Source organism: Lissotriton helveticus, chromosome 6 (genome assembly GCF_964261635.1).
Source record: "Lissotriton helveticus chromosome 6, aLisHel1.1, whole genome shotgun sequence".
Lineage (NCBI taxonomy): Eukaryota > Metazoa > Chordata > Amphibia > Caudata > Salamandridae > Lissotriton > Lissotriton helveticus.
In genome coordinates this window covers 1,052,229,588-1,052,255,355 of record NC_136067.1, presented here as the reverse complement: position 1 = coordinate 1,052,255,355, position 25,768 = coordinate 1,052,229,588, and the positions used below count along the sequence as shown (strand labels likewise).

The 25,768-nt window shown below is 42.7% G+C and overlaps 1 protein-coding gene across 1 annotated transcript in view; it reads left to right on the top strand.

Moving 5' to 3' along the window:
• The window catches only part of SHPRH (SNF2 histone linker PHD RING helicase), an 884,400-nt gene that overhangs the window by 627,672 nt on the left and 230,960 nt on the right, over positions 1-25,768 (top strand). The window contains exon 24 of the mRNA XM_078648685.1: positions 25,228-25,299. Coding sequence (XP_078504811.1) covers positions 25,228-25,299 — 72 coding nt within the window. The remainder of the gene's footprint in view (positions 1-25,227; positions 25,300-25,768) is intronic.

The following is a 25,768-nucleotide window of genomic DNA, read 5'->3' as shown; positions in this document are numbered from 1 at the left end:
AGGTCTCTAAGACATTTTGGAATAGTCCAGGAATATCATATGTGGTGGGATTAAAAAAGGATCTTGTCTTGGCTCTGTGGGAATTTCAGAATAGTGTCCCTGTCGTGAAAATGTTGGATTTTGGCAATAACTGATCGTGGCCGAGCACCGGGGAGGAGTGCGTATTCATTAATGCTTTATGGGCCCTTTCTATTACAAAGCATGAGGTGAGGGACTACATGTGTATGATCGATCAGAGCCTTTGTGCAAGAAATTTATCCATGGAGGCCCCCTCGTAACCCTCAGGAAATCCCAAAAACTGTATAGAATTGTGGTGAGCGTGGCCATTCGCACCTTTAACTCGTTTTGCCAATTCTTTAGTCCAGCCGTGGTGACCTTCTGCTGAAGGGACACCACTGAATCCTCTGTGTTGGACACCCTGGTCTCTGCCTCCGTAATCCTCTCAACTGCTTTCTGAAGATCCTTATGCACCAGGGTAACATCAGAGCATACCATGCTGATTTTTTTAATCTAGTATATCTCTCAATTCGGTGATAGCCGCCAAGAGCGCTGCGTTGTTAGGGCTGGACTGCGAAGGCCCCCCCGGATCCCATTTTCGCAGGACTGGCCCCAGTGAATTTGTCGATAGTACTCTGTTTAGCCGTGGAACTCGGTAGTTTATCTTTTGTCATGTTGAAGCTTCTCGAGCGCTGAATCAAGAAGGATGACCCTATTGAGCGTCTTAGGCATGTCTGACCCGCCAGTCCCCCCAGACTGCAACTTCAAGGGACGGCACGAGCAGTCAGTGAATGAAGGTGTCCCGCGGCATGCAATGTAGTATAGGGTCTATTGAATAGTACAGCAAAGTCAAACCAGGGGCCCCTGGGGAATGTGGGTCCACAAAACCTCAACAGTCCCCTGCCACAAGCCACACCAGAGTCTAGCCCGGCTGCACCCATGACCAGCTGCAAAACAGGCTCCTAACGAGGACACGTGCCAGACCACGTGCGTCAATCCAATCTCTAGGATTTCAGACTATAAGCCCTTAATAATGAGGTGCTTCTAGGCTCAAGAAGTGAGTTCCAGGTGCACTATCAACATGCCTACTAATATGGAGGATAAAGCTGGGTCATTTAGTCTCTGTGAGGGCTCGTGGGGACCAACCACAGCCCACATGTGCCACGTACATCTGTCTATCCCCTCCGGCCTTTCTTCAAACCATCTTGCGGATATGTAGTGTAGGGTGGGTTTTCACCGACTGTGGCCCAGGTCTTCTTGGGGCGCCAACCAACAGGCATGACCGGGGAAAGGGCCCACGGCGATGCTGCCCACAACACTTCTGCACCGCAGCACACTAGGGGCAGGACTGCTGCAGCAGGCGGCCACTGGGATGGCCCTGCATCTCCATCTACCACCAATCTGCCTTGGCCCCTGTGGCACAGTTCAGGCCCCGGCGACTTCCGGCGCCACCATGCACTAAGCAGCATCCAAATCACTTCCTCTGCTCTCACCTCGGCTCACCAGGGCTGTCGAAATCGATGCTGCTGTCCACTTCCCCAGCAGGGCTGAATAGCCCACTTCCACCACACTAGATCTCCAAGTGCGACCTCCGGGCCTCCGTGTCGAGGCTTCCTCACCTAACGCTGTTGCTCCTGAGGTAGGGATGGGGGACTTTAAGTGTGATGTGGGCAGGATAATAACAAATTTTGAGAACGACTGCCAGGAGCTTGCCTACTGTGTGTCCGCCATGATGGCCCACTAGGCGACACCCCCATACCCTTACTATTTTGGCCTAAATGCAATAGACCTTCCTGTGGTCAGACCAGCATTGGGTTTGTAAGCTCTGTTTATACACAGATCATGAGGAATCATGCTTTTCGGCCTGCCAGGGTTTTAAAAATAAAAAAAACTATAATATTGGAAGGAACATTGGTGTGGGTGTTAAAGAATGCAGCACCTGGGCCCTACAGAGCCGTTGGCCCCACCTCTGTTCTGAAGATGTCAAAGGAACTACTCTGATGGCGAAGGCCCAAATGGTTTAGATCCTGGAAACTGTATCCTTGGGTGATCTGATTACAAAGATAATTTGGCCGGGCCACACTGAAATTTGCAAAAAGGATACAGACTAAACTGAAGACCTACAAACCTCTGACGCCATCCAAGCATCTTCTCTTAGGCTCGTCCTTGACAAGAGTCTAGAAGTTAGGACAAGCTTCAGTGTAGAGATAGTGGATATCAAGCCCCAAAACTGTGCCAAAGAAGCCTTGATAGATGACTCTGGCCCCTGTCCCCAAGCCTGTTTGGTCCTGATAACCTGTCTCTACTCTGGAGAAGCCTAGAATGCAGGGCAAGGAGCATTGAATCCAGACCATGTGTTCTCGACCTCATGCGCTGAACCACAATGTTCAGGTCCGAAGTTGAATCTGAAACTTGTTTTGATGTCAAGCACCATTCCTAACTATCGATTTGCTTGAATAACCTGTTGTCTGGCAAAGAAACATTTCAATTCATCTTCAATCAGGTGAAACACCTGCACGACCACCAACACTAGAGGTAGATATTCTGAACCTCTTTTGAGTAAGCTATCTCCGAGGAGTTGAGTACGTTTTCTATACGGAGAAACATAGACACAAGGACACGAGCCCTGTGCTGATAATGCCTCTCTTTAAGATATGAATCTAGATATTGAGAGTCATAGGGATATACTAATTTAAGAGCACTTTGAGGTACAAAGAACCTGTTAAGGAAGCTTAGGTTACTCAGTAATTGCAGGATGTAAATTTGTTAAATTTATTTATATTGTAATGTTTTGTACATGATGTTACTTATGGGGGCATTCATCTATCTATGGATGCAATGAAGATTTAACAAGTATCCTAAGGATAAGGGGCTAACTTTGCCTTTTGGTGAAGCATTCAAAGAACTGCTAACAGTCCTCTAGGATAAGCAGATTTCCGACCTGGCTATTTGTTTTGGAACAGTGATGGAGTAATCCCCATGTCTGGCGACCCTTTTTAGTGGCCAAATCACCACTTTGCACATTTATTGTTGGTCATTCAACATAAGCTGATATTTTTTTGTTAGCTCCTGAGGTTGAGTCTATAGGAATTTACACTATAGGCGCTTGACCAGAAGCATAAACTATCCTTGAAGTCTTTGGTTTCTTTGGGTCCCTACATGAATCTTTAATAGATTCATGTGCTTCACTGAGTTCTCTTGGCCAATTGAGCAAGACATAGGGGCCTGCACCTGAGATTGTGTCTGGTTTCTATCCTTGTTTCTTTCTAGTGCCAAAGATGGACTGGGGCCTCTGCCTCATCCTAGACTTTTGCTCTCTAAACTTCTTCCTCTGGAAGGACAAGATCAGAATGCTCATCCCGGACGAATTTATGACCTAGGCTACTGGATGGTAACTCTGGACATATATTTTCCCATTCCCATCTTATAGTCCTCCAGCCGTTACCTGCTGTTTCAGGTAGGTCAAGATTATTTTCAGTTTATTGTGCTCCTGTTTGGCCTTACCAGTGTACCTCAGGTATTCACAAAGGTTATGGTGGTAGTCACAGCCCACAGGTAGAGGTTGGGAACACCAATCTTCCCATGGCTCCACTGGCTACTCAAGGCATTCTTGCATCAAGCAGTTGTAAGCCACCTATAGACAACAGCCAATCTGTTGACATAATTTGGGGTTTTTCAATCACACCTGACTCCTTCATAATGGCTGCCCTTCACTGTACCTATCGTTGACATGATGCTTTTGCGAGCCATCCCTCCATCTCAGCGAGTCCATGTCTTCAGGACATGATCTTGATGTTTCAACCCTGGACATGTGTTTCAGTGAAAGTAGCTGTGAGGTTTCTAGAGCTCCTACTTGCTGCTCGTGGAGCGTACCAGATTGCGCATGTGGGTTATGCAGTGGGATTTGCACTCTCATTGGGCTCAGAACCAAGGGGGCCTGTCAGACTATTCAGGTCTCGAAGGAGACTGTGAAAGGTCTGCAGCGATGGCTGATTGTCTACGATTGGACCAGCGGGAGATTCTCTCCCTACCCCACCCGGAGCAAACAGATGCATTGCCACTGGGTTGTGGAGGTCATCTGGAAGATGTGAAGATCAGTGGATGCTGGTCTCCGGCAGAGGCTCCCCTCTACATCAACCTGCTGAAGTTGTGAGCAATTTGCTTGCTAGTAAATGCATTCCTCCTGACCATCAAGGGGGAGACGGGTGCAGGATCTCATAGACAACTTGTCTGCCATGTGTTACTGCAACAAACAGGGCTGAGTTGGCTTGTTGGTTCTGTCACTATGTCTCTGGAAGTGTTTGAACTCTCAGGACAGTTCCCTGATTGCCCAGCACATGACAGGATCTTTGAACACTAGGGCAGACAAACTCCGCCAATGGTGCCTAGTGGGTCACGAATGGCAGTTAAACTCTTAGGTGGCATAGGGCATCTCCCACTGAAGAGGAGAATCGTGGCTCGATTTATAAGCCACCGCAGAAAATGCACAATGTACAAATTTTTACATGTGGGTGTCTCTAAGGCAGTCTTCTATTGCAGACTCCTTCCATCTGCATTAGGGACTGAGAGTCTTCTCTATCCTCCCCAGACTCTCCTGTCCTGAGTGCTGAAAAAGATCAGGAAATAACCAGGCAACCCAAGTCATCCTAGTGCCCCCGGACTGGGCGAGCAGAGTGTAGTACCTGGAACTTTTGGCCATGAGCATATGTCCTCAGATTTGACTGCCCATTTGGAAGGCCCTTCTGTCACAGCAGCCGTGTCGAGTATTCCCCTCAGGCTTGCATAACCTACATCTCTATGCATGGAGATTGAGGGGGGAAAAGTTGGCATCCTTTACTCCCTATGCCCAAATTAGCTGGTGCCATCTTGGAAGCTAGGTGCTCATCTGCCACTCAGGATGTTGGGAACAGTTTGTTGTCTGGCATTCCTATAGACATATCCAGCCCCTAAATGCACAGTTATCAGATTTTTTCTTATTTTGTCTGCATTTAGCCCAGCAGGACCTTGATGTGGCAACAGTTAAAGGTCATCTCATTCTACCAGATAAATGCTAAACACTACTGCCAGGATAGTCAGGTACGGCAGGCTAGGCACTTTGCTCGATCAGTCCTACAGGGTTTCCTGGTTTGACCCACCATCGGGGAAGGTGTTTTGCTTTAGTACCGATTTATAAGGTGAGGAATCTGAGGTAAGAAGTTGTTATCAGAACAAGTTACTTACCTTGCGTAACGCCTTTTCTGGTAGAGACTATATATAGGTCCAGATTCCTTACCGACTCACCCGTCTCTCCGTTAGGTGGAATTGACTCATATAGTCCTTTAACAAGATTCCAATTTGAAAGTCTTGTTGTTGCGTTATAATGATTTAAATGGCTCTGCATCTGCCGGCCTGGAAAGATGAGAAAGAAATGACAACTCGTGGAAGTGGTGCAGATATAGTGGCCCGACATCATGTCCTGGGCGGGACAGACCCAACATGAAACCGCAGAGCGGTGGCTGTCGATGCGCAAGAGAATTGGTACAAATGTTTCTGGATTTAGCCTGGCACCTGGTGAAATTCACAAGAGGAAAAATCTCCGATTAGATAGGGTCTCTACCAGAAAGGGTGTTACAGAAGGTATTCATCATGTCTTCTGGCATTTGGAAATCATCTTGATAAATCGTCTTGGAGAACATATTTCGCTCTGGAATATGGCTTGTTTTAGTTAGACCAGTCCTTCCTCCTTCCAGTTATGCACAATACAGTCCTGAATTTCAAGAATCGTCACAAAAGTCCCCTATGCTGATTGTTCCAGGGTAACCTATAGTCCAGTACTTTTACCTTCTAGATTTCCTGTAAAACATGGCCCTGGTATTTCTGTGTGAGCAAGATATCCTGGTTTCGCTAGGCCATGGACTATCCCTTTAGGGTGGTGAGGGCTGTATGTTCCACCCATCCAACTCTGAACTTGAAGCTCTGGTTTTTGGGTGACAGGTTTTTCCCACTTTAACTTTTTCGAGTCATTATTGAGGTTATTTGCATAATGAGGATTTGTTTGAATTCGGGACACCACAATAGCTTGTGGCCTGTGGTTTGCTTCTGCGACCCAAACAATATTAAAAATATTATTACCCCTAATACATGCCTGATTACTATTAAGTCACAGTTTTGCAGAGGCACGCTGCAGAGAACACTTTTGTGACTTAGAAGTGCCCGCAATTGAGGTTTATTGGAGAATCCCTGGTAAGTCATTTTTGCCTAAATTTTTCTTTATTTATTTATCTATTGAGTGATGTTATGTAGTCTTTACGTGGCCCGGTGAAACAGACTGCTTTACATAGAATACAGTGCTGAACAAATCATATACACGTATCTGAACGTGAACAGTAGGCAATTATATTTCCAATTGCAGTAGTTGCGTCTGCAAAACTGGATTCTAAAAACACACGCGTAATAAACGCCCCATCCAACAGAGAGAACTTAGCACGTCCTGCATACACGAAGTGGTAAACAGCGTGGAGTTCCTTCTACGATCGAAGATAGAAACCCCCTAGAAACATCAAGGTTCAGGCCTTAAAGAAGGGGATTGGTAACCAAGAGAAGACATAAAAACAAAAGTGAATAATTAGCAGGAATTTCTTAAGCTGCCTTTTGGATGCAGGTAAAGAGGTGTGGGTGTCTATTGCAGGAGGGTGCAGTCCAGACTTTTGAAACAGCCATAGAAAGGCTGTTTCAGGGATATGCTTTTTATTGAATACATTTTTTTAAAATATAATACTATAAGAACTGCGCAGTTAGGATAGAGCCTCCTAAAAACGTCATTTTCTTGACAAGATATGTGTATACAGAGTGTAGGAGTTTGTGCACTGACACCTGCATCCAAGTTCTCAATCCCCTCTCTCTAGTTTTAGGAACCAGATAAAGACTTGGCCCTTCAGTTAGTAACTTCTCCATCATGTCACTCATTGACTACCCAGTGCTGAGATGCTCTTGCATCAAACAGTGCCCCCATTTGCCACTGTGAGCCTCTTTTTTGCAATCTGTTAAGCTAATAAAGGCCATTTTTAGGTCTCGCCTAGCGTTGCAGCGCGCATGCGCTGCTCGCTCAGCAAGACATTTTGGTAGAGTAGATTTCAGAAGGGGACTTGAAGCCCCGCCCATCATGTTCATTTTTTGGCGTCATCGTTTGTGCTAAACGGGGGCCTCCGATTGAAAATGAGGCTTCTTTGCTACCGACTTGTCTCCTTTTGGGATAGCCTATCCGGACTAAATCGTTTGCTTAACGGCTGTTGTGAGGGTATTTCTTATCTAAAGGAGGCGTGTAGTGACGGATCATGTTTCCGAAGTCTGTTTTTTTTTTTCTAAATATGATTGTCTACCAGTGATGACATTACAAAACAGCACCGCGCACAGTCTACCCCGAAATAAAAAGTTCATGCTACTGTATTTTTCCTCACCCTAAATATAATGTTTAGTTTAAACAGATTTCTGTGCTGATATACATACACCATCTCCCCCCTCTGCCTCCAGAGCACAAGTGTGCACCATCTCCCCCCACTGACAGCCGCCATGGCTCCCTTCAACCAGTCACTGCTCAACACCAAAGTCCAGCCTTCCGTTGTTGTTTATTGAGGTCTCAAGACGCCCCTTTACGCCCAAGGGGCTCCTTTCGCTTGGCCTTGCTATAGTGATGTGCTAACAGTAATTAGGTGAGAGATCACCATCACTGCAGATATAGGTGTGAGATCACTATCACTGAAGTGACGAGTTACGACGATCACGGAGCGCGGAGCAGACTGCGGAGGCAGAGCGGAGGAGAGCAGCCGCGGCGGCAGTGAGAGCGAGTGCCTCAATGATGTGTCTTCACCAGTAGACACATTAGAAGCTGCGGAAAGCTCAGAAGCAGAGTGTGCCTTTCATCGCGGCGTTGCGGCAGGTGAGCCGCAGTTTGTCCTCCAGTGTGGCGGCCAAGTGCGGCGGTGAGTTGCGGGAGCCTCCTCGTCAGGAGCGGCCGAGTGCGCTCTCCCGCGAGCTGTGGGTCCCTGCAGGAGTTGCTTCCCAAGCAGCTGCAAAGTGCCATTCATCGCAGCAGGAGCCGTAGGGGCTTGTTTAGCCACGAGTCGTTATCCTGCTGTTATCCAGTGCAGTAGGATCCACGAGTGTCTCTCCTGTCTCTCCCGTGCGGCTGGAGCCACGAGCAGCCTTCCGCTGCAGCTGCGAACTGCTCTCCAGCGCGGGGGGAGACGCGGATCGAGCAGAGGTTCACTTGCCTGGTGCAGAAGAGGGCTTTCGGACCGTGTGGGATTCTAAATGCGGCAGGGGGGCGCAAAAGTATTGCAGAGTGCAGCAGAAAACAGCGAGTTGCCTTCTCACGAGGAGGCAGACACTATTCATTTTTAGGCATTAGCAGAGGAGCACCAGTAGCAGAGTGAGGATGCCGTGAGGTCTTTTGCAGGATTTGGAATAGTAGTTCCGGGTCTAAGAGGTGACGAGAAGGTTATCTCACACATTGGGGTCCCGCTCGGTCTTGCCAGGAGCAACAGGCAGCGGATTGGTGGCAGACCGGGGGGGCAGCTAACTGCGAGGAGTGGATTGTAAACCAGCGGAGAAATTAAACAAATAAATAAAGAGGGTACATTCTGATTGCTCGTTCCTCCTAGGATTAGTGCATTTGCCTTTCAAACTAAAGACAAAGAGGAACCTGGAGCCTCTAGCCTGGGGCAAACTAATAGACTTCAGTGCCTTACGTCTATTGCGGCACAACTGCATAATTTGTGAGCACGTGTATTGTGGCGGATATTGGGAGTCTAGAAGGCAAGAATTGGCCTCAGATACAGAAAATCAAAATAGGCCATACAACCAGCTTGGCTGTACATGCTCTTGGGTCACTAACACCCCACTAACACTCCAGTGCACCGCCAGGGGCACTACGCAAGTAGCAAAAGAGCAACAAGAAAATAATTACAAAGGGAACAACCCTCCCCAGAATAACAACAACAAAAAAAAACGTGAGGAAATTTTACGACAAATCAAGGGGGTAGGTGGAAGCATCTTCACTACAATTTTTGCTGCTGTCCTAACAGGCCCATACTGTGGGGCAGTAGAACACCGACCGTAAGGTAAACTAAAGGCGCTCTCCATAAATACTATGAGATCAGGACGAGAGCGATGGACATTTCCACTAACAAAGAGGAAAAAGAAAACTCAAGGATCAAAGGTAATAATAAAAAAAATAACAACAAAGCAAAATCAGAAGGTGGGGAGCAACCTCTAATTGCACCAGTGTATAGAATGTTTGCCAAATCAACCAGTATACCAAATAAGTTTAACTTCTTAAAAGATCCAGCGGCGTAATGCTATCCGCCTTCGAGCAACTGAAAGGAGGGGAGCAGCGTTTACCAGACCCAATTTTACCTTCTACGCACGTAGGGGCTCACAATTTGAAGAAAGACCAAACTAACTTAGAGCCCATAATGGTAACTGGACCCCAGCGGGTCCACGACCACATGGAACAAATGGACCAAGATTGGAACAAATGGACCAATCTTGGGTGTCAATCAAGGACCTAGTAATAAATGAAGATCCCTCATTTCAACGGGACAAGCACTCTCCTGAAAGCCCCCCCAAAGAAACGCCACAAAATCTGCAAGACCAGTTTTACATCAATAGGGCCCAACAACCAATTGAGGTAGAGGTAAAAATCATCAAGCCCTCCTCAAACGTCATACAACATGCGAATCAATACGAGGCCTTAAGTACAGTGGCCACCAAAACACAAAGAACAACTGATACAGCATTGTCACAGAGCACACAAAATATTGTAATAAACGAGGGACCAAGAGAGTCAAATCATGATGGAGAGGGAGCTGAAGCCTACGACAGGCTGATTCAGATCTTGGAACCTACAGTTCCAAACAGCAAAGATAACATACTAACTTACTCGACTCAGTTGACAGCTGAAAGTTTAACCTTTCTTAATATCTCTCCGGCAAGGGTTAACCACGGCCAAAATACTGAGACCACACACTCAGAAGCAATTACAGATGCAGGATCAATATGGGACAAGTTCTTTAAAACATCTCAACTCACACTAGTAGCATTGAATTACCAATCAAATAAGATGGACGTCCAAGTGGACCTGTTAAACATTATGGCAACAACAATATCAGGGATCGACCAAAAATTAGCTAACTTGAATACGTTCATAACACGAGCCCAAGAATAATCAAATTCCCTAAATACAGACTGTGCTTGTGGGCCAACAATTGATAAACTAGTATCCATCCCAGAAATGCTCACCACTCTAATTGAAGATTTAAAATTACAAACTGCTCAAACAGTAAGCAATAGAATAAATGGGCCAAATAAACAACGCATCCAAGAAAAGATTACAAAAACAGTTTGTACAAATTTAATCCCAAATATAAATTCGGACCTAACAAGTACCAACCAAATAATTGAAATTACTGGAACCCTTGTCAAGGAAAAGAACCAAGAAAACATTACAAAAACAGTCTACACTAATTGAATTTCAAATATAAATTCGGACCCCACAAACACAAATCAAATCAAACAATTGAAACTACTGGAACCCCTGATGAGGAAAGGAAAAAGGAGATTTTAACTAGTAATACAGAGTCAAAGCTCTCACGACGTATGAAGAATAAATTTAAAAAACAATTAAAACGTCAAAAATCCATACAAAACACAAGGAGTAGGGGTAGGTTCACGCATGTCTCCACAAAGGTTACCAACTATTCTCCTCAAACACAGGAAAGGCTAACATCAAGCAAATTTTATCAGATATTTACTAAAACCCAAAAACAAAATAAATCCTTGAGTGAAGACGAACACAAAGACCAGGTTACATCAAGCCCACCAATGCTGCAGGTCCTAACACGCACCGAAAATGGTAGTACAACAAAGGAAATCATACAAATAATAAATGAACGGGTTAAAGATAAATCTGACTATGGGTCACCTAAGGAAACAATAGGATTAGAAACTAAAAATCAAAGAATCTGGCTTATTAACTCGGATAATGCAACAGGGGAGACACAGTTCAAAGGTGCAACATACACCGAACCTCTTTCTAGAACAACACCAACTCCCCTCTATGTTAGGAATAGTTTTAAAACAATTCTTCAACCGCAGTACAAATCAAAGGGGAGACACATTATTTTAAACAGGGGAAACTTACTACGGCTCCTTCAACACATACTCGCATTGTCTCACACAAAAAGTGAGGACATAGTCCGCATCCAATTTGAATCAAAAAAGGATGTTACCAATACAGAAGATACCATAGTTACCTGGTTAAACCAACACACGGCGGAAGCTGTACTCAGAGAAAAAGACATCTTCAAAAACTGGGGCATTGGGGTGAGTGCACCAGGACAAGAAAAGTACCCATCAATTATTCAGGAGCCAGCAAATATAACAAGAATGAATAGGAAAGAGTACTCACAAGGGATACTCCGAGGCACATCAGAAATACATGTAGACAAAAACTACAAGAAATTAATCATATCAGTCAGGAGACAGGAGGACACGACTACAAATAGTAGTGTAAAAGATGATGGGTCACCAAGAACGCAAATGAACGATCAATTTAATAGGATAAGCCGAGAGCCTCAAAGAAGCCCTCTATAGTCCTGATTTCCAAGGGGGCACACTAGATACCTTATGGTGTCAACAAGGGTCTCCAATTGTAAAACCTGTAACACCTGAATCGTTCAGTATATTCCACATCAACTACAAATCGTTCTCCAATCTCAAAATCATCTCGTGGAATGTGGCAGGAATACGCAAAGCACTTAAACATGAAACTGTCTCAAAAATACTGCAGGAAGGAGACATCGTATGCCTACAAGAGACCTGGGCCACAGATTATGTACACCTCGAAGGCTATGCTGGCTTTCATAAACTTTTAAATACAACAAGGGAACCCGAACAGTTTGCTTAGGACCGTGGGTATCAATTATATATTACTGGTAACAAGGGTCCTTAGCACTTGGAAGGATCACACAAAAAATACAATATAGGCCATAATAGGTAGCTATATTCCTCCTGTGTCCAGCCGGACATAGGTTTTATTTTGTAGTAAATCACAAAAATAGAAAAGGAGTAACAGTAAGGCACAGTCCTGTACCGTACTTGGGAGGGGAGTGTTTGGAGAGAAACATATACAACGTGCAAAGGGTTACAGGCAAAGACTGAGCAAGATTGGCCACTTTTAAATCAGTGTATCAAATAGAAGTATTGCCAACGTGTTGAACACAACGAAATTATACACAATGGTAAGTTGTGACAACACTAAAAGAAGTCGACGGACGTTTCGATCCCTTGCTCTTAATAATTCGGGATCATCAGGACTGACAATATACACATTTGCTTGGCATATAAAATTTAGAACCGCCTGTTTGGGGGGGGAGGGATGGGGGGGAACAGACAAACAATGATTGTAATGACATTACTGTTACTCCTTTTCTATTTTTGTGATTTACTACAAAATAAAACCTATGTCCGGCTGGACACAGGAGGAATATAGCTACCTATTATGGCCTATATTGTATTTTTTGTGTGATCCTTCCAAGTGCTAAGGACCCTTGTTCTCAGTAATCTAGGCTTTTCATAAACTAGCAACCAAAAACCATCAGTTTGGTAGACCCTCGGGGGGCATTTCGATCTATGTAAAACATCTAAAACAGATGACAGTAAAGAGGGTAAAAATAGAGTCTGATGCATTACAGGCACTCATAATAGAGGGTGAAAGGGCCAGAAAAGACAGTGCCCTATCCTAGTTATAAACGTATATCTAAATGCACAGGGTCAGAAAAAACTGGACGCCACTACACATATCATAACACTAATAAAGGAATTCTTATACTCTAATGCGCTTTTGGCCAAAGTAATCGTAGGAGATTTTAATCTGCATCACCTGGGAACAAATCAGAATGACAGGCTGGGTCTGAAAGGGTTTTTAACTCCTTCCTAAAAAACTATGACCTAAAATCAGCGAATGAAATCCGGAAAAATCCAGATCCCATGCCTCCGGGTACGGCCACATTCAAGAACTGTTCCACAATAGACTACATCTTTCTATGCAATCTGCTATCCCAGAAAATTGTCAACTTTGAAGCAAAAGCACATGAAACTAGTGACCACAAATTATTGCAGGTGGATCTAAACTTTGGCTTGTTACAGAGGGAACAAGCAGCCGCAGTATCCCAGTCAACAGGGACTGAAGAACACACACTATTTAAAAGGCTAAAATGGAACAAGCACCAAGCAAAGCGGTTCAATGTTTGGAAAAAAAAACAAGAGTGCAAAGAGAAGAGTCCGGGAAATCAACCTTGTATGGAAAACTGGACAAAGTGGATTGGAACCCTAAAAGCCATATTAGTTAATGACCTCAATGTCAGTGCATCGGGTAACACAACGCATACCCCACGATTTAGATACAACAACATAAAACTAACCACAATAACACGTCAATTAAAAAGGGCAAAAAGACTACACAAAATCGGAGGAACCCAGGAAACAAGGGAGAGGTGTAAAGACTTATCTAAGATGCAGAAGCATTTGTTATGGTTGCTTAAACAAGAAAAATTAGAGAAAGATTGGGTAACAATACACGAGCTCTCAAAACCCCATAAACAACAACAGCTTTGGCAATACATTGCAAACTTGGAGAAAGGTAAAGTGGACAGGCGCAACTCAGTACACGCAGATGCTTGGCTGAGGCACGTCGCTTCAATCTATACTGAGAAAGCAATTTCCATAGACCCTGTAAGCTACGAGGTCCATCCCGCATATAGTGAAGACATAGACACGGAGGCCCCTGTGGAATCACTGGGCAATGATCAAGACGGTATCATAGTTAAACAAGTAATAAAAAGGATAAGTAGAGATGAGGCACCCGGGCCCAATGGCCTCCCAGGTGCCATCTTTAGAGAAGATCCAGTTTACTGGGGTAAAATTCTCTCTAAACTGTTCATCGAATGTAGACTAAAAGCAAAAGTACCAGACTCGTGGTGAGGGTCTTTCTTGCATCCTATCTTTAAGAGAGGGGACAATACAGACCCAAAAAATTATAGACTAATTGCCCTCCTGGACATTGAAGGGAAAGCCTATGCTAGCACCTTACTGAATAAACTAAATGGATGGATTAAAGAGAACAAAATCCTCCTCTACTATCAGACTGGATTCCGTAATATCTGAGCCAGCAAGCTAACTGCAAAAACAATAAACCAGTTTTTGCATGCTTTGTTGACTATTCATCTGCCTTTGATGGGGTACCCCGACATAAGCTCTGGGAAAAATTGAGTAATTGGCATATTCCAGCAGGTTTCCTTAATGCCATTATTTCACTATACAGTAACACCTGAATTAAAGTAAAGCTAGTGGATAACACCATAACAGAGAAGTGCCTGACAAACCGCGGATTAAAACAGGGATGTGTACTTGCCCCCACGCTGTTTAATCTATACACCGCTGATCTGGGGAAGAAGCTTCTTAATGCCAGCCTAGTAACCCTGAAAATCGGGATCAACAAACTGCAAATTTTACAATACGCAGACGACTTAGTGGTAAAGGGCCACACAAAAATCGAGCTACAAAGAGGCCTAGACACCCTCAATAAGTACAATGAAAGCAACGAGCTTACAATAAATGCTCAAAAAACGAAAGTAGTCATTTTTGGGCATTTCCCCAAAAAAGCTTTACTGAAATGGCATGTGGGTAAGGAAATTATCAATACCACGAGATTGTGCAATTATCTCAGGTGCTGGCTAAGTGAAACAGGTAAAGCAACATCACACATGCACAAAATGAAGGCCAGAGCCCAGGCAACAATATTGTCTCTATGCAAATTAAATGAGCGAATGCACAGTCCAACGTCAGCCCCTATTAGAAAAGTAATACAAGCTAAAATGAGGGCAACTGCAGGTTATGCACAGCAGGCATTTCCAGGCAAAATGGACGCAATGTTGGACAAAGTGCAATTCCTGGCCTACAAACACATTGTTAAACTTCCCAAATATACTCGTAACAGCCTAATTCGTTTGGAGTTCGGCTTAAGGCAACAAAGTAAGGAAGGCTTGGGAACGCATGCAAAGTATTTCTATCAAGTGTTAACAGCCCCAGCCGGAAGCTTAAAAAGTATGCTTAAGCCAATTTATGGAGAGACCACCAACCCGTGGCAAGGTTACTAGGAAAAAGCGGTGGAAACATTGGGGTTGGCAATCGAAAACTGGCTGGAAGGATCAATAAACTACCTGGCAATTAAAAACGCAATTAACAAACAATGTTTTCAATTGTCGCGCACAAATGACCTAGCGGAATAGGGCCACCCGGGTTGGTAACATCATATACTAGACATAAAACCCAGCCCTATCTTAATCAAGCACTGGGAAGGAAAGCACTTAAAAACATTATATGGGCCAGATTAGTGCCCCTCCAAATCAAAGAATTAAACTCCGGGTGGAAGTCCCTTGAAAATAAAATAAGATGCAGACTCTGCAACTATAAACACAAATCTCAGCTACACATAATTTGTTGCGGTCCCAGTATGCTTATGCCTCGTCAGACTCTTTTAAAACAAATTTGACTGCGAAACGGGGTTCGAACAGTAAAAGAAGCAGCCGTTTTGGTACTTTTTTTCTGCAGTCTTCCGTCGGACTTGGCCAGGTTCGGGAAATACATGGCCGAGCTTTGAAACAGGCTTGTGGAAGAAGAGGGGTCTGGCAAGATGAAAGATAATTTGGCTTAATAAGTAACGTGCCTCCACTAACCAGTCGGTGAAGATCTCATTCTAGCTATTAAAATTTTAGATCATGCAAGAAACTTCGCAAAAAAAATGAACTGGCGGTTTCTTGCCGTTTTACCAATGTATATATATATTATATATATATTATTTTATTAATATAATGCTTTGAGAGTGTTGCATACAAATGTTTTTCTTTTATAATTGTCTCAATTTCCTTTTAAACTGTATGTAAGACGTATTGCAAATGGTTTTAAGTAACTGCAATATAAATAAATAATTAATTCACTATCACTGCAGATATAGGTGTGAGATCACTATTACTTCAGCTATAGGTGTGATATCACCATTACTTCAGATATAGGTGTGAGATCACATCACTACAGATACAGGTGTGAGATCAATGTCACTGCAGATATTGGTGTGAGACCACCGTCACTGCAGATATTGGTGTGAGACCACAATCACTGCAGATATAGGTGTGAGATCACCATCACTGCAGATATAGGTGTGAGATCACTCTCACTGCAGATATAGGTGTGAGATAACTATTACTGCAGATATAGATGTGAGATCTCTATCACTGTAGATATTGGTGTGAGATTCCCACCACTGCAGATTTTATTGTGAGATCACTATCACTGCAGATATAGGTATGAGATCACTATCACTGCAGATATAGGTGTGAGATCTGTATCACTGTAGATATTGGTGTGAGATCATCATTACTTCAGATACAGGTGTGAGATCACTATCACTGCAAATATTACTTCAGATATAGGTGTGAGATCACGATCACTGCAGATATATGTGTGGGATCACTATCACTGCAGATACATGTGTGAGATCACCAACATCACTGGAGATATTGGTGTGAGATCTCTATTACTGTAGATATTGGTGTGAGATCGCCATTCCTTCAGATATAGGTGTGAGACCGCGATCCCTGCAGATATAGGTGTGAGATCACTATCACTGCAGATATAGGTGTGAGATCACTATCACTGCAGATACAGGTGTGAGATCTCTACCACTATAGATATTGGTGTGAGATCGCCATTACTTCAGATATAGGTGTGAGATTGCTATCACTGCAGATATAGGTGTGAGATCGCCATTACTTCAAATAGGTGTGAGATCAAAATCACTGCAGATATAGGTGTGAGATCAAAATCACTGCAGATATAGGTGTGAGATCACTATCACTGCTGATACATAAAATACCTACGTGATTGGTATACGAGAGTATAAGATATTGACATTGTAAAGGACAATGCCTTTTTTTAGTTTAAATAGCTTTATTGAAGGAAAATAGAAAACGTAAAACATCATTACATAGGTGAGTAAAAACCAAAGAAACTAAGGCATCCTTTCAGAAAAAAACAATTGAAAAACTAACCCCAATAAGGGGAAAATACTATACTAAAAAACAAGGCTTTTGTGGGTATTTTTCAGAAAGGGAGGAAGAGAAAAAGGGAGAGGAAGGGGAAAAGCGGCAACCTAGAATATAAATTAAAAAACTAAAATTGCCACATAACAATGAAGAGGGAGGGAAAAACAATAAACTATTCAAGGAGTGTGTCTGGAGAGATCATCAGTTAAAGGTACCCATAACAAATCTCTTTTGATTAATAAAGGTACAGTTGTAGCATAAGCACGATCAAGTGTATGGTGATGACATAACAAATTCCACTAGGCATTATAAGCGATTTTTGAAGTATCTTTCCAAATGGTAGTAATTATCTCAAATGAAATTGCTATGAAAAGGTCAATAAATTTACGAACATTACATTGAACATTTCATATAGAGGACAACCCGCCCAAAAAAATGTGGATAATCTCAAATGGAACATCAGTAGATAGAATATTATTAAGTGTAGATCAAATACGAGACCAAAGTGTTTTGACCCTTGGGCAGTGAAAAAACATATGAAGAAGGTCACTATTATCACATGAGCAGGACCAACACTTATTGGAACCCAGTCATTTAAATTTACACAGGTCAGAAGCGGTAAAAAAAAGCCTATTGTAAAAGAAATAAACAGTCTTTGTGGTACTAGCTGAGCGAGAAACTGTATGTATTTTGGACCAAATAGAATACCAGATTTGTGGAGAGAAATCATGGCCTAAATTCGATTCCCGCAAAAGTTCTAATTTAGATTTAAGCCGCTCAATAGGGGAATGTGATAATATTTTGTAAATAGCTGAGGCTCTAGAGGGAATAGTGAAGTCTGGCGGGGAAAGAAGGGGAGGAGCATCAGAAGAGGGAATATTCTGAAAAATAGTAGAATGTATGGTATGTGTAAGTAATAGGAAATGTGAAGAATGTGTATTAGATAAACCAAAAGAGTCGCGTAGATCTTGGAAAGTTCTTAAAGAGTTATCATTGAGTAAGTGGTCAGAAATAATAATTCCTTTATCAATCCATTCCTTCCAGAAAAGCGCTCGGTTATTGATCTTGAGGAATTTATTATACCAAATCGGAGAAGGCATGTGAAGGTTAGAAAAATATAAGAAATGACGAAAGAGTGAAAGTGATAAGGCCTTGGAATGCTTAAAAACAGGAGAAATAAATCTTGCAGGAGGTTGAGATAAGCGAGTTGCTGTGAGGAAAAAAGGGAGCAAGTTGAGCCAGTTCTATAGAGCTCCAGGCCGTTGACAGAAAAGAAGACAAATCCGTAAGGAAAGGCCAAATCTGTTTAAGTGTGAAGGCTGAGTGAAAACGAGAGATATTGGGAAAATTAACACCGCCTAAGTTCTTGGGTTATTGAAGTCTAAAAAGGGAAACCCTAGCTTTGCGATCATTCCATAAAAATTTTGTTAAGAGGCGATTAATAGATTTGAAAAAATAGTGGGGAAGGGAGATAGGAAGCATAGAAAGATAAAAATTAACAATAGGGAGCAGCATCATTTTAATAGTCGATAATCGGACCCACCAGGAGAGAAAAAGGGGGGACCAACGTTCTATAAGAGAAGAGATTTTCTTAAGAATGTCCGAATGATTAATTTTGATGGTCTCCCTAATGGTAATAGCGTAAAGAATAACCAAACATTTGATAAATCCAGGATTCCATTCAAATCCCGAGCCCTCAAACATATGAGGTAGGCAAAATTTGTTAAGGGGAAGGACTTCAGATTTATCAATGTTAAGTTTATAGCCGGACACCAAAGAGTAATCATGAAGTAAGTAAAAAAGTGCGGGTAGTGAGTCAATGGGATTTGAGACGTAAAGTAAAATATCATCCGCATAAGCGGTAAATTTGATGTTGTCATCCCTGTAGACAAATCTAGAATAAGAAGTAGACTGTCTTATTTTTTCCAGAAAAGGTTCTAAAGCGAGAATGAAGAGGAGAGGGGAAAGAGGGCAACCTTGCCTGGTTCCTCTATGGAGGGAAAAATAATCTGATTGTGCACCACTGATCCAGATAGAGGTTTTAGGGTCAGAATATAGTAATTGAATATACTTAAGAATAGTTGGACTGAAACCATGCCATCTAAGTGCTCCGAACATAAAATCCCATTTGACTCGATCAAAAGCTTTCTCAGCATCTAACGTGATAGCTGCAATGGGAGAGTCCATCTTTGCGGCCAGATGAATGATGTTACGAAGAGTTCTTGATTTGTCCGTAATAGACCTACCTTTAACAAATACCAGATTGATATATGTTTACCAAATTAGGGATGACTGTATTAAGACGGATAGCCAAAATTTTAGCTTACATTTTACAATCTGTATTTATCAGAGAGATGGGCCTATAATTTTTGCAGAGGGAAGGATCTTTATCTTTTTTAGGGAGTAAACAAAGCATTGCCTGTGTAAAGGAACCTCTAGATTCACCTGTAGCAAGGAAGTGATTAATTAAGGTGAGTAAATGTGGACCTAAAACTGATTTAATATGAAGGCACAATTGCACCGTAAAACCATTCGGACCGGGAGTTTTAACCTTGGGAAGAAGAGAAAGCGCAGCAATAATCTCCTTCTATGAAATAGGAACATCAAGGGAAGAGAGATCAACAAGAGTGTTAGAGGATTTATGAATAGAGTGAAAAAAGGAATCAATTTGCTCAGGGGCAGGGTTAGATTCCGGTGTGTAAAGGGAAGAATAATATTGAACAAAGCAGTCAAGAATTTTAGCGTCAGAAGACTGAGAAACACCCTGAGAGTCTTTAATGACAAAAATTTTAGATTTCTGTTTTTTAATTTTAAGGTAATTTGCGACCGATTTACCTGCCTTGTTACGTCCACCATACATTTTGGCATTGAATTTAAGAAGCTGATTAGAGGCAGAATCCCAAGAGTGTTTATTATACTGCATCTTAGCTTTAATAAGGGAAGATAACGAGTCAGAGGAGTTAGTAGTGAAATAAAGATGCTCAAGGTCCTTAATTTGTTTAAGAATGTGGAATGTTTTGCTAAGTGCCTCTCTCTTCTTACGGGAAACAAAGTCAATAACACAACCTCGGGCAGCGGCCTTGAAAGCGTCCCAAAGAAAGTGAAAATTAGAAGCAGTATTTAGGTTGTTTTGAAAAAAATCATCCATAAAAAGTGTGAAATGCTCAGTGAAATGGGGATCAAGCAATAATGAGTTATTGAAGCGCCACCGACGGGAGGCAGGAATGGGAGAAGGGTAATCCATAACTAAGATGACGGGAGCATGATCTGAAATTAGGATAGAGCCAATTTCAGAATTGGTCATAAATTGGAAGGCATGATGTGAGAGAAAAATGTAATTAATACGGGAGTGTGAAGCATGCACAGGAGAAAAAAAAGAAAATTCTAAGGAATCGGGATGGGATATTCTCCATGAATCAATTAGACCTCTAGAGGAGATGGATTTATGAAATGATTTTTGCATTTTATTGGGAACATATCGTACCTGAGATTTGCGATCCAAAAAGGGATCTATTAGTTGGTTACAGTCACCCCCAACAATCAAATCTTCACTCACATGAGAAGAAATGAGTGAAGAAAAATCATTCCAGAAAGATAAATCAACACCATTGAGACCATAAACATTGCAAAAGGAAAGATGAATATTATTTACAACACTACGTAGAAACAACCATCTACCATTAGAATCAGAAATTTCACTTTGTAATTGAACAGATAACGATTTATGAAATAAAATGAGAAAACAATTTTTGTTACTAACAGCCGGGGAACAATAAGCTTCTCCAACCCACTGTTTACGCAGCAAAGATATATCCTGTAAGGAAAGATGCGTTTCCTGCAACAAGGCAACTTGACATTTCAGACGAGCAAGATGAGACAAAATACGTTGCTTTTTAATAGGGTTTTGGAGACCCTTAACATTCCAAGAAATGATTCGAAGACCACTCCTAGTAGGAAAAAAAGATAAAATAGGAAAATAAGCATAGACCAGTTAAGAAAGAAGAAAATAAAGAAAGTAAAGTTAGAAGAAGTAATGAAAAAGCTAAAACTACACTGTGTATCTGTGGAATAGAAAAGAAACATATGTAACCACCATAAATGTAAGAGCCAAATTACATCAGTAAAGAAGTCAAAGTCAACAATATAGAATAACAAGAAAAAAGAAGAAAAGAAGAAAGGGTGAATGAAAAAACTGTTGCCAAACAGAAAGAAGTGGAGGGAAGTAAAATTGTCATGGGAATGATTAAGAGTAGGTAAATTGAATTAAAAAAAAAGGAGAACATACTGAAGAAAAAAAGAAAGGAAGAAAGGGGGAGAGAAGAAGGGAGTAGAGAGAAAGGGATAGGAAAATGGGAGCGGGAGCTCCCATGTAAGTAAGGAAAGAGGAGATGACAAAAAGCCGGAAGGCTTCAGTCAAAAAACACAGAACCAGGAGAACAGGCAATAAAGAAGGAAGGGGGGCGGAAAGGAAAAAACAAGGCAGCCACATCACAGAGAAGGGAAAGGGGCAGAATCGACAATATACCATGAAATAAAATGAAGGGAATAGACCTGGACGAGATAAGAAGAATAAGTAAACCTAAACAAGATTAAAAGAACAAGCAAGGATGAAATACATTAAAAAATATAAAAGACAATTAAAAATGGGAGCTTACCAGGACAAATGGGTAAACAGCAACAGGGCAAACCAGGCAAGTAAATACGAAAAACACAAACAGGAATCCACAACCCATAATAGGAGGACGGAGCTTAAAAAAACAAGAATACAAGGGAAAATAAGCCATATTACAAGGGGGCATCAAAAAGAAAAGAAAAAAAACCTCAAGGATAAAACAGATGAAAAACCTAGAACTCCATAAAGGGAAATTGTTAGTGCTTGCTCAGTTCCATCTTCTCTTCTCGATGAGTGTGGATGAACTTCCGGAGATCAGCAGGATCATCGAATGAAAAGGATCTGTCTTTATAAGTTACTTTGAAGAAGCAGGGATGTATGAGACCGTAACGAGCATTCATCGACTTCAAAGCTGGCCGTAGATCCAAGAATTCTTTGCGTCTGCTTGCAGTTTGTTTGGAGACATCTTGGCTAAAGAAGATCTTATGTCCTGACCAAAACATTTGTTTGTACTGCTTGGCAGCATTCAAAATAGTCCTTAAATCAGAGTGCAAAAGAAAATATGCGATGATACCTCTAGGTTTGGCAGCTGAGGATGCATTTTGAGGACCTAATCTGTGGGCCCTCTGGATATTAAAGTCGACAGTTTTGGGAAGTCCAGCAATCTGTAGAACCTGGGTTTTCAAGAAAAGAATCATGTCGGACCCCTCTGAACCCTCGGGAATACCGTAAATTTGCAGGTTGTTGCGTCGATTTTCCAAATCCTCCGTGGATTTCTTCAACTGGTTGACTTCCTTGGTGAGAGCATCGACTTTTGCGAGAACATCCTGAGCATCACTCACTTTTTGTTCAACATCAGATAGTCTGACATCCAGACCAGAACATTTGTCTTCAATCCTTTGAAGGGTGGTAGTAGTATCAGAAATAAAAGGACGGATAAGACGCAGTTCATCCATAATATCCTCCAACGTAATAGGGAGAGGACATTTGGTTGGAGAAAAGGGGTCTTTTTTCTGACGTTTGCTAGTATTAGCTGAAGATTCCTTACGACCCCCGGAGACAACTCCAGACATGCTGTGTGATTTATTTGATTGCGTGAGATCCATCATGGAGTGAGAAATAAAGTTATTGAATAGTAAGCAATAGTGGCTGATTAGAAGAAGAAATATATAGAGGCATACGTTGGTGAAATGTGCTCAGAAGCCACACAAAAAAAAAAGTCTGCAGAATAAATTGTGATAATAGTCAATGAATAAGCAAAAAGTCGCACTTTAGAAGAAAAAAGCAAAAATTACAATGAAAATGGCTTCACTAATAGTATGAGGCAGTAACTATAACTGCATAAAGGAATGACACAAACTGCAAATTGTAGGCTTGAAAAGGGAAATGCTCCATATAAAAATAAGATCAGTCATGAACTTTTGAGGCAAAGCCTTATTGAAAAGCTTGTGAACTACCCCCCAACAAAACTGTTGAAGAGCCTTCAAAGAGAGTAAAAAAGCCTGCCTTGTAGAAAAAAGAGCTTATGCGCCGCAGTTAGAACGAAAGAAGCAAAAAATGAGCAGAGCCACATCGCTTTGCATAAATAATAGGGAGCAGAAATTAAGAAAAAGCTCCGTTTTGAGGTAGGTGAAATTTCCGCGCCATTGGGAGCCTGCAAAATGGCGGCCGCGAAATACCTTCGTAGTTGCTGAGGAGAAATAGCGTCTAAAAGCGCACCTTCTCTCAATCACCGTTGGTCCGGAAACCCATAGAAATGCTCCGTATGGGTTCCGACATTACCGCATCCAGGCAAAAGTTAAATCCGAGCCGGGTAACGGGATCTTCGTAAATGGAAAGCTGCCGACGCTGCGGAGCCCTCTCAGGACGCGGCCATCTTGCCGCCGCCGCTCTCATGACAATGCCTTTTATTTATGTTTTAAAAACGAAAACAATAATAAAGGGCATTGTTATTTACAATGTCAATAGCTTAAACTGGTGTAAATGCGAGACCTATTGCATTGCAAATGCTTGTTAATTTGGTCTCCTAGCCAGTTTTTTTCGTCTCAGCCCATTTCTGGCCGGTGGGGACGATGGATGTAACCCTGGGCGTAGTGTGCGGAGTGGGGCTCCGCGGAGCTACGCGAAGTGGGCGCAAAACTACGCCCACCCGCGCACTCCGCGTAGCCCCACTACGCACCGCCCGCCTCCCTCCCGCCCTCCCTAAATATGTAAATAAAAGGATAGAAAGGTTTTAAAGACACTTACCTTGTCCGCCGCGTTCCCGGGGCTCCCTCTCGCCGTCCCTGGATTCGCGCCGCCGCCATTTCGGATACTAATGCGCATGCGCGGGTGCCCGCGCATGCGCATTTCTCATGAGAAATGCGCATGCGCGGCCGCATGCGCATTAGTATCCGAAATGGCGGCGCGAATCCAGGGACGGCGAGAGGGAGCCCCGGGGACGCGGCGGACAAGGTAAGTGTCTTTAAAACCTTTCTATCCTTTTATTTACATATTTAGGGAGGGCGGGAGGGAGGCGGGTGGCGGCCGGCTACGCACCGTCTGCGGAGCGCGCGTAGTGCCGCCTGGCTACGCCCGCTACGCAAAATGCGTAGGAGACGGCACTACGCGCACTCCGTGCACGGAGCGTAGCTGGCCGCCCATGGTTAGATGGATGGGGGCGAAACGAAAGTGAGATAGATATGATAGATAGCAAAGGAAAGACAAACGGGCGTGATGAATTTTACCGGGAAGTGATCCAGGAATTACCGACACTATTTCAGATGCTGTTTGCCTTTGAACTGCATAGTAAACGTCCGTTCCAAAAAGTGTAAACTATACACATCCGCAGTCATGCAGTTGTCAACCCTGTGGTGTTTGTTTGTTTGTATTATTATTATTATTTTTACGGAGTTTTATATAGCGCGAACTTGACCCGGTATCGGGTATCAGAGCGCTTTACATAGCACCCATTGCGTTACATGAGAACGCAAATTCATTATGTGTAATGTTTTTATATTCTCTGCTCTCTTTTTACTTCGGCGTTTCCCATAAAAATGCCTCGAAGTCTGAAACAATCTATTCCACACACTGCATCTCCATCCATTACTTTGTTACTGAGAAGTAACAATCGCTGCGAGCCCGCCAGACACACACGCGCCCACGCACGCACAAAATCACATACGTTTCTTTGATGGCAAATGTCTCAGAAGCTTACTTAAACATTTTGACCTGTTTACTTGAACAAAATATGTTTAAAATGTACAACGCACCGCCTTGTAAAATGTGAAGAGCATGTTAGAGTGCGACAACCTCTCGTGAAAGTGCGTTCTCGCATCTGTGTTCATCAGAATGTACTTGTTTTGTTGCACGATTTGTCATTACTGCTTATATTTCGTACATGGAATAAAACAAGCCGCTAGTGGGCGCCAAAGGACTGTGCTTTGTACGAGTAACTTTCAAGGTGGCATTTCCTTATGTCTGCTTTTTATTATTTCACAGACTCAAGACAAAACTACTGGTGGCGTTAATCCAGAACCATGTCCAATCTGTGCGCGGGAACTGGGAAAGCAGGTACGAATCCATGCAAGGGAATTACTTGTTGAGAATTTCGATCATGAACAGTCTAAAATTAGTCATGTTAGCTTATTTGTTGCGACGTTACGTAATGCAAGTACATTTCAGTTACCACACTTCACATTGTGTCCTTACTCTGATAGAGCAATTTAAGTAGCGGTATTACATGTGGCGCCTGTAGGCATTCTTGTTGGTGTCTTGCTTGCTTCAAGTTCTGAAGATTAGTACAGACCGAGCCCAAAATCATTGTAATTGCCCCGGTCAGGGCCACAAGAGTATACATAACCTCTGATCCTGAGCATTTGTCCCCCGATTGGGCTTCCACTTTGGGAGGACCTCCAGTTGCAGTAACAGAGAGATTTTTGGTTTGCATGCAATCATCTTTAACTTTAGCTACTTCAGCTAAAGTTACCAACCAAGCCTACCTGCCCAGTCTTCAGAGTTGTGCCATAAACAGTCTTGCCAA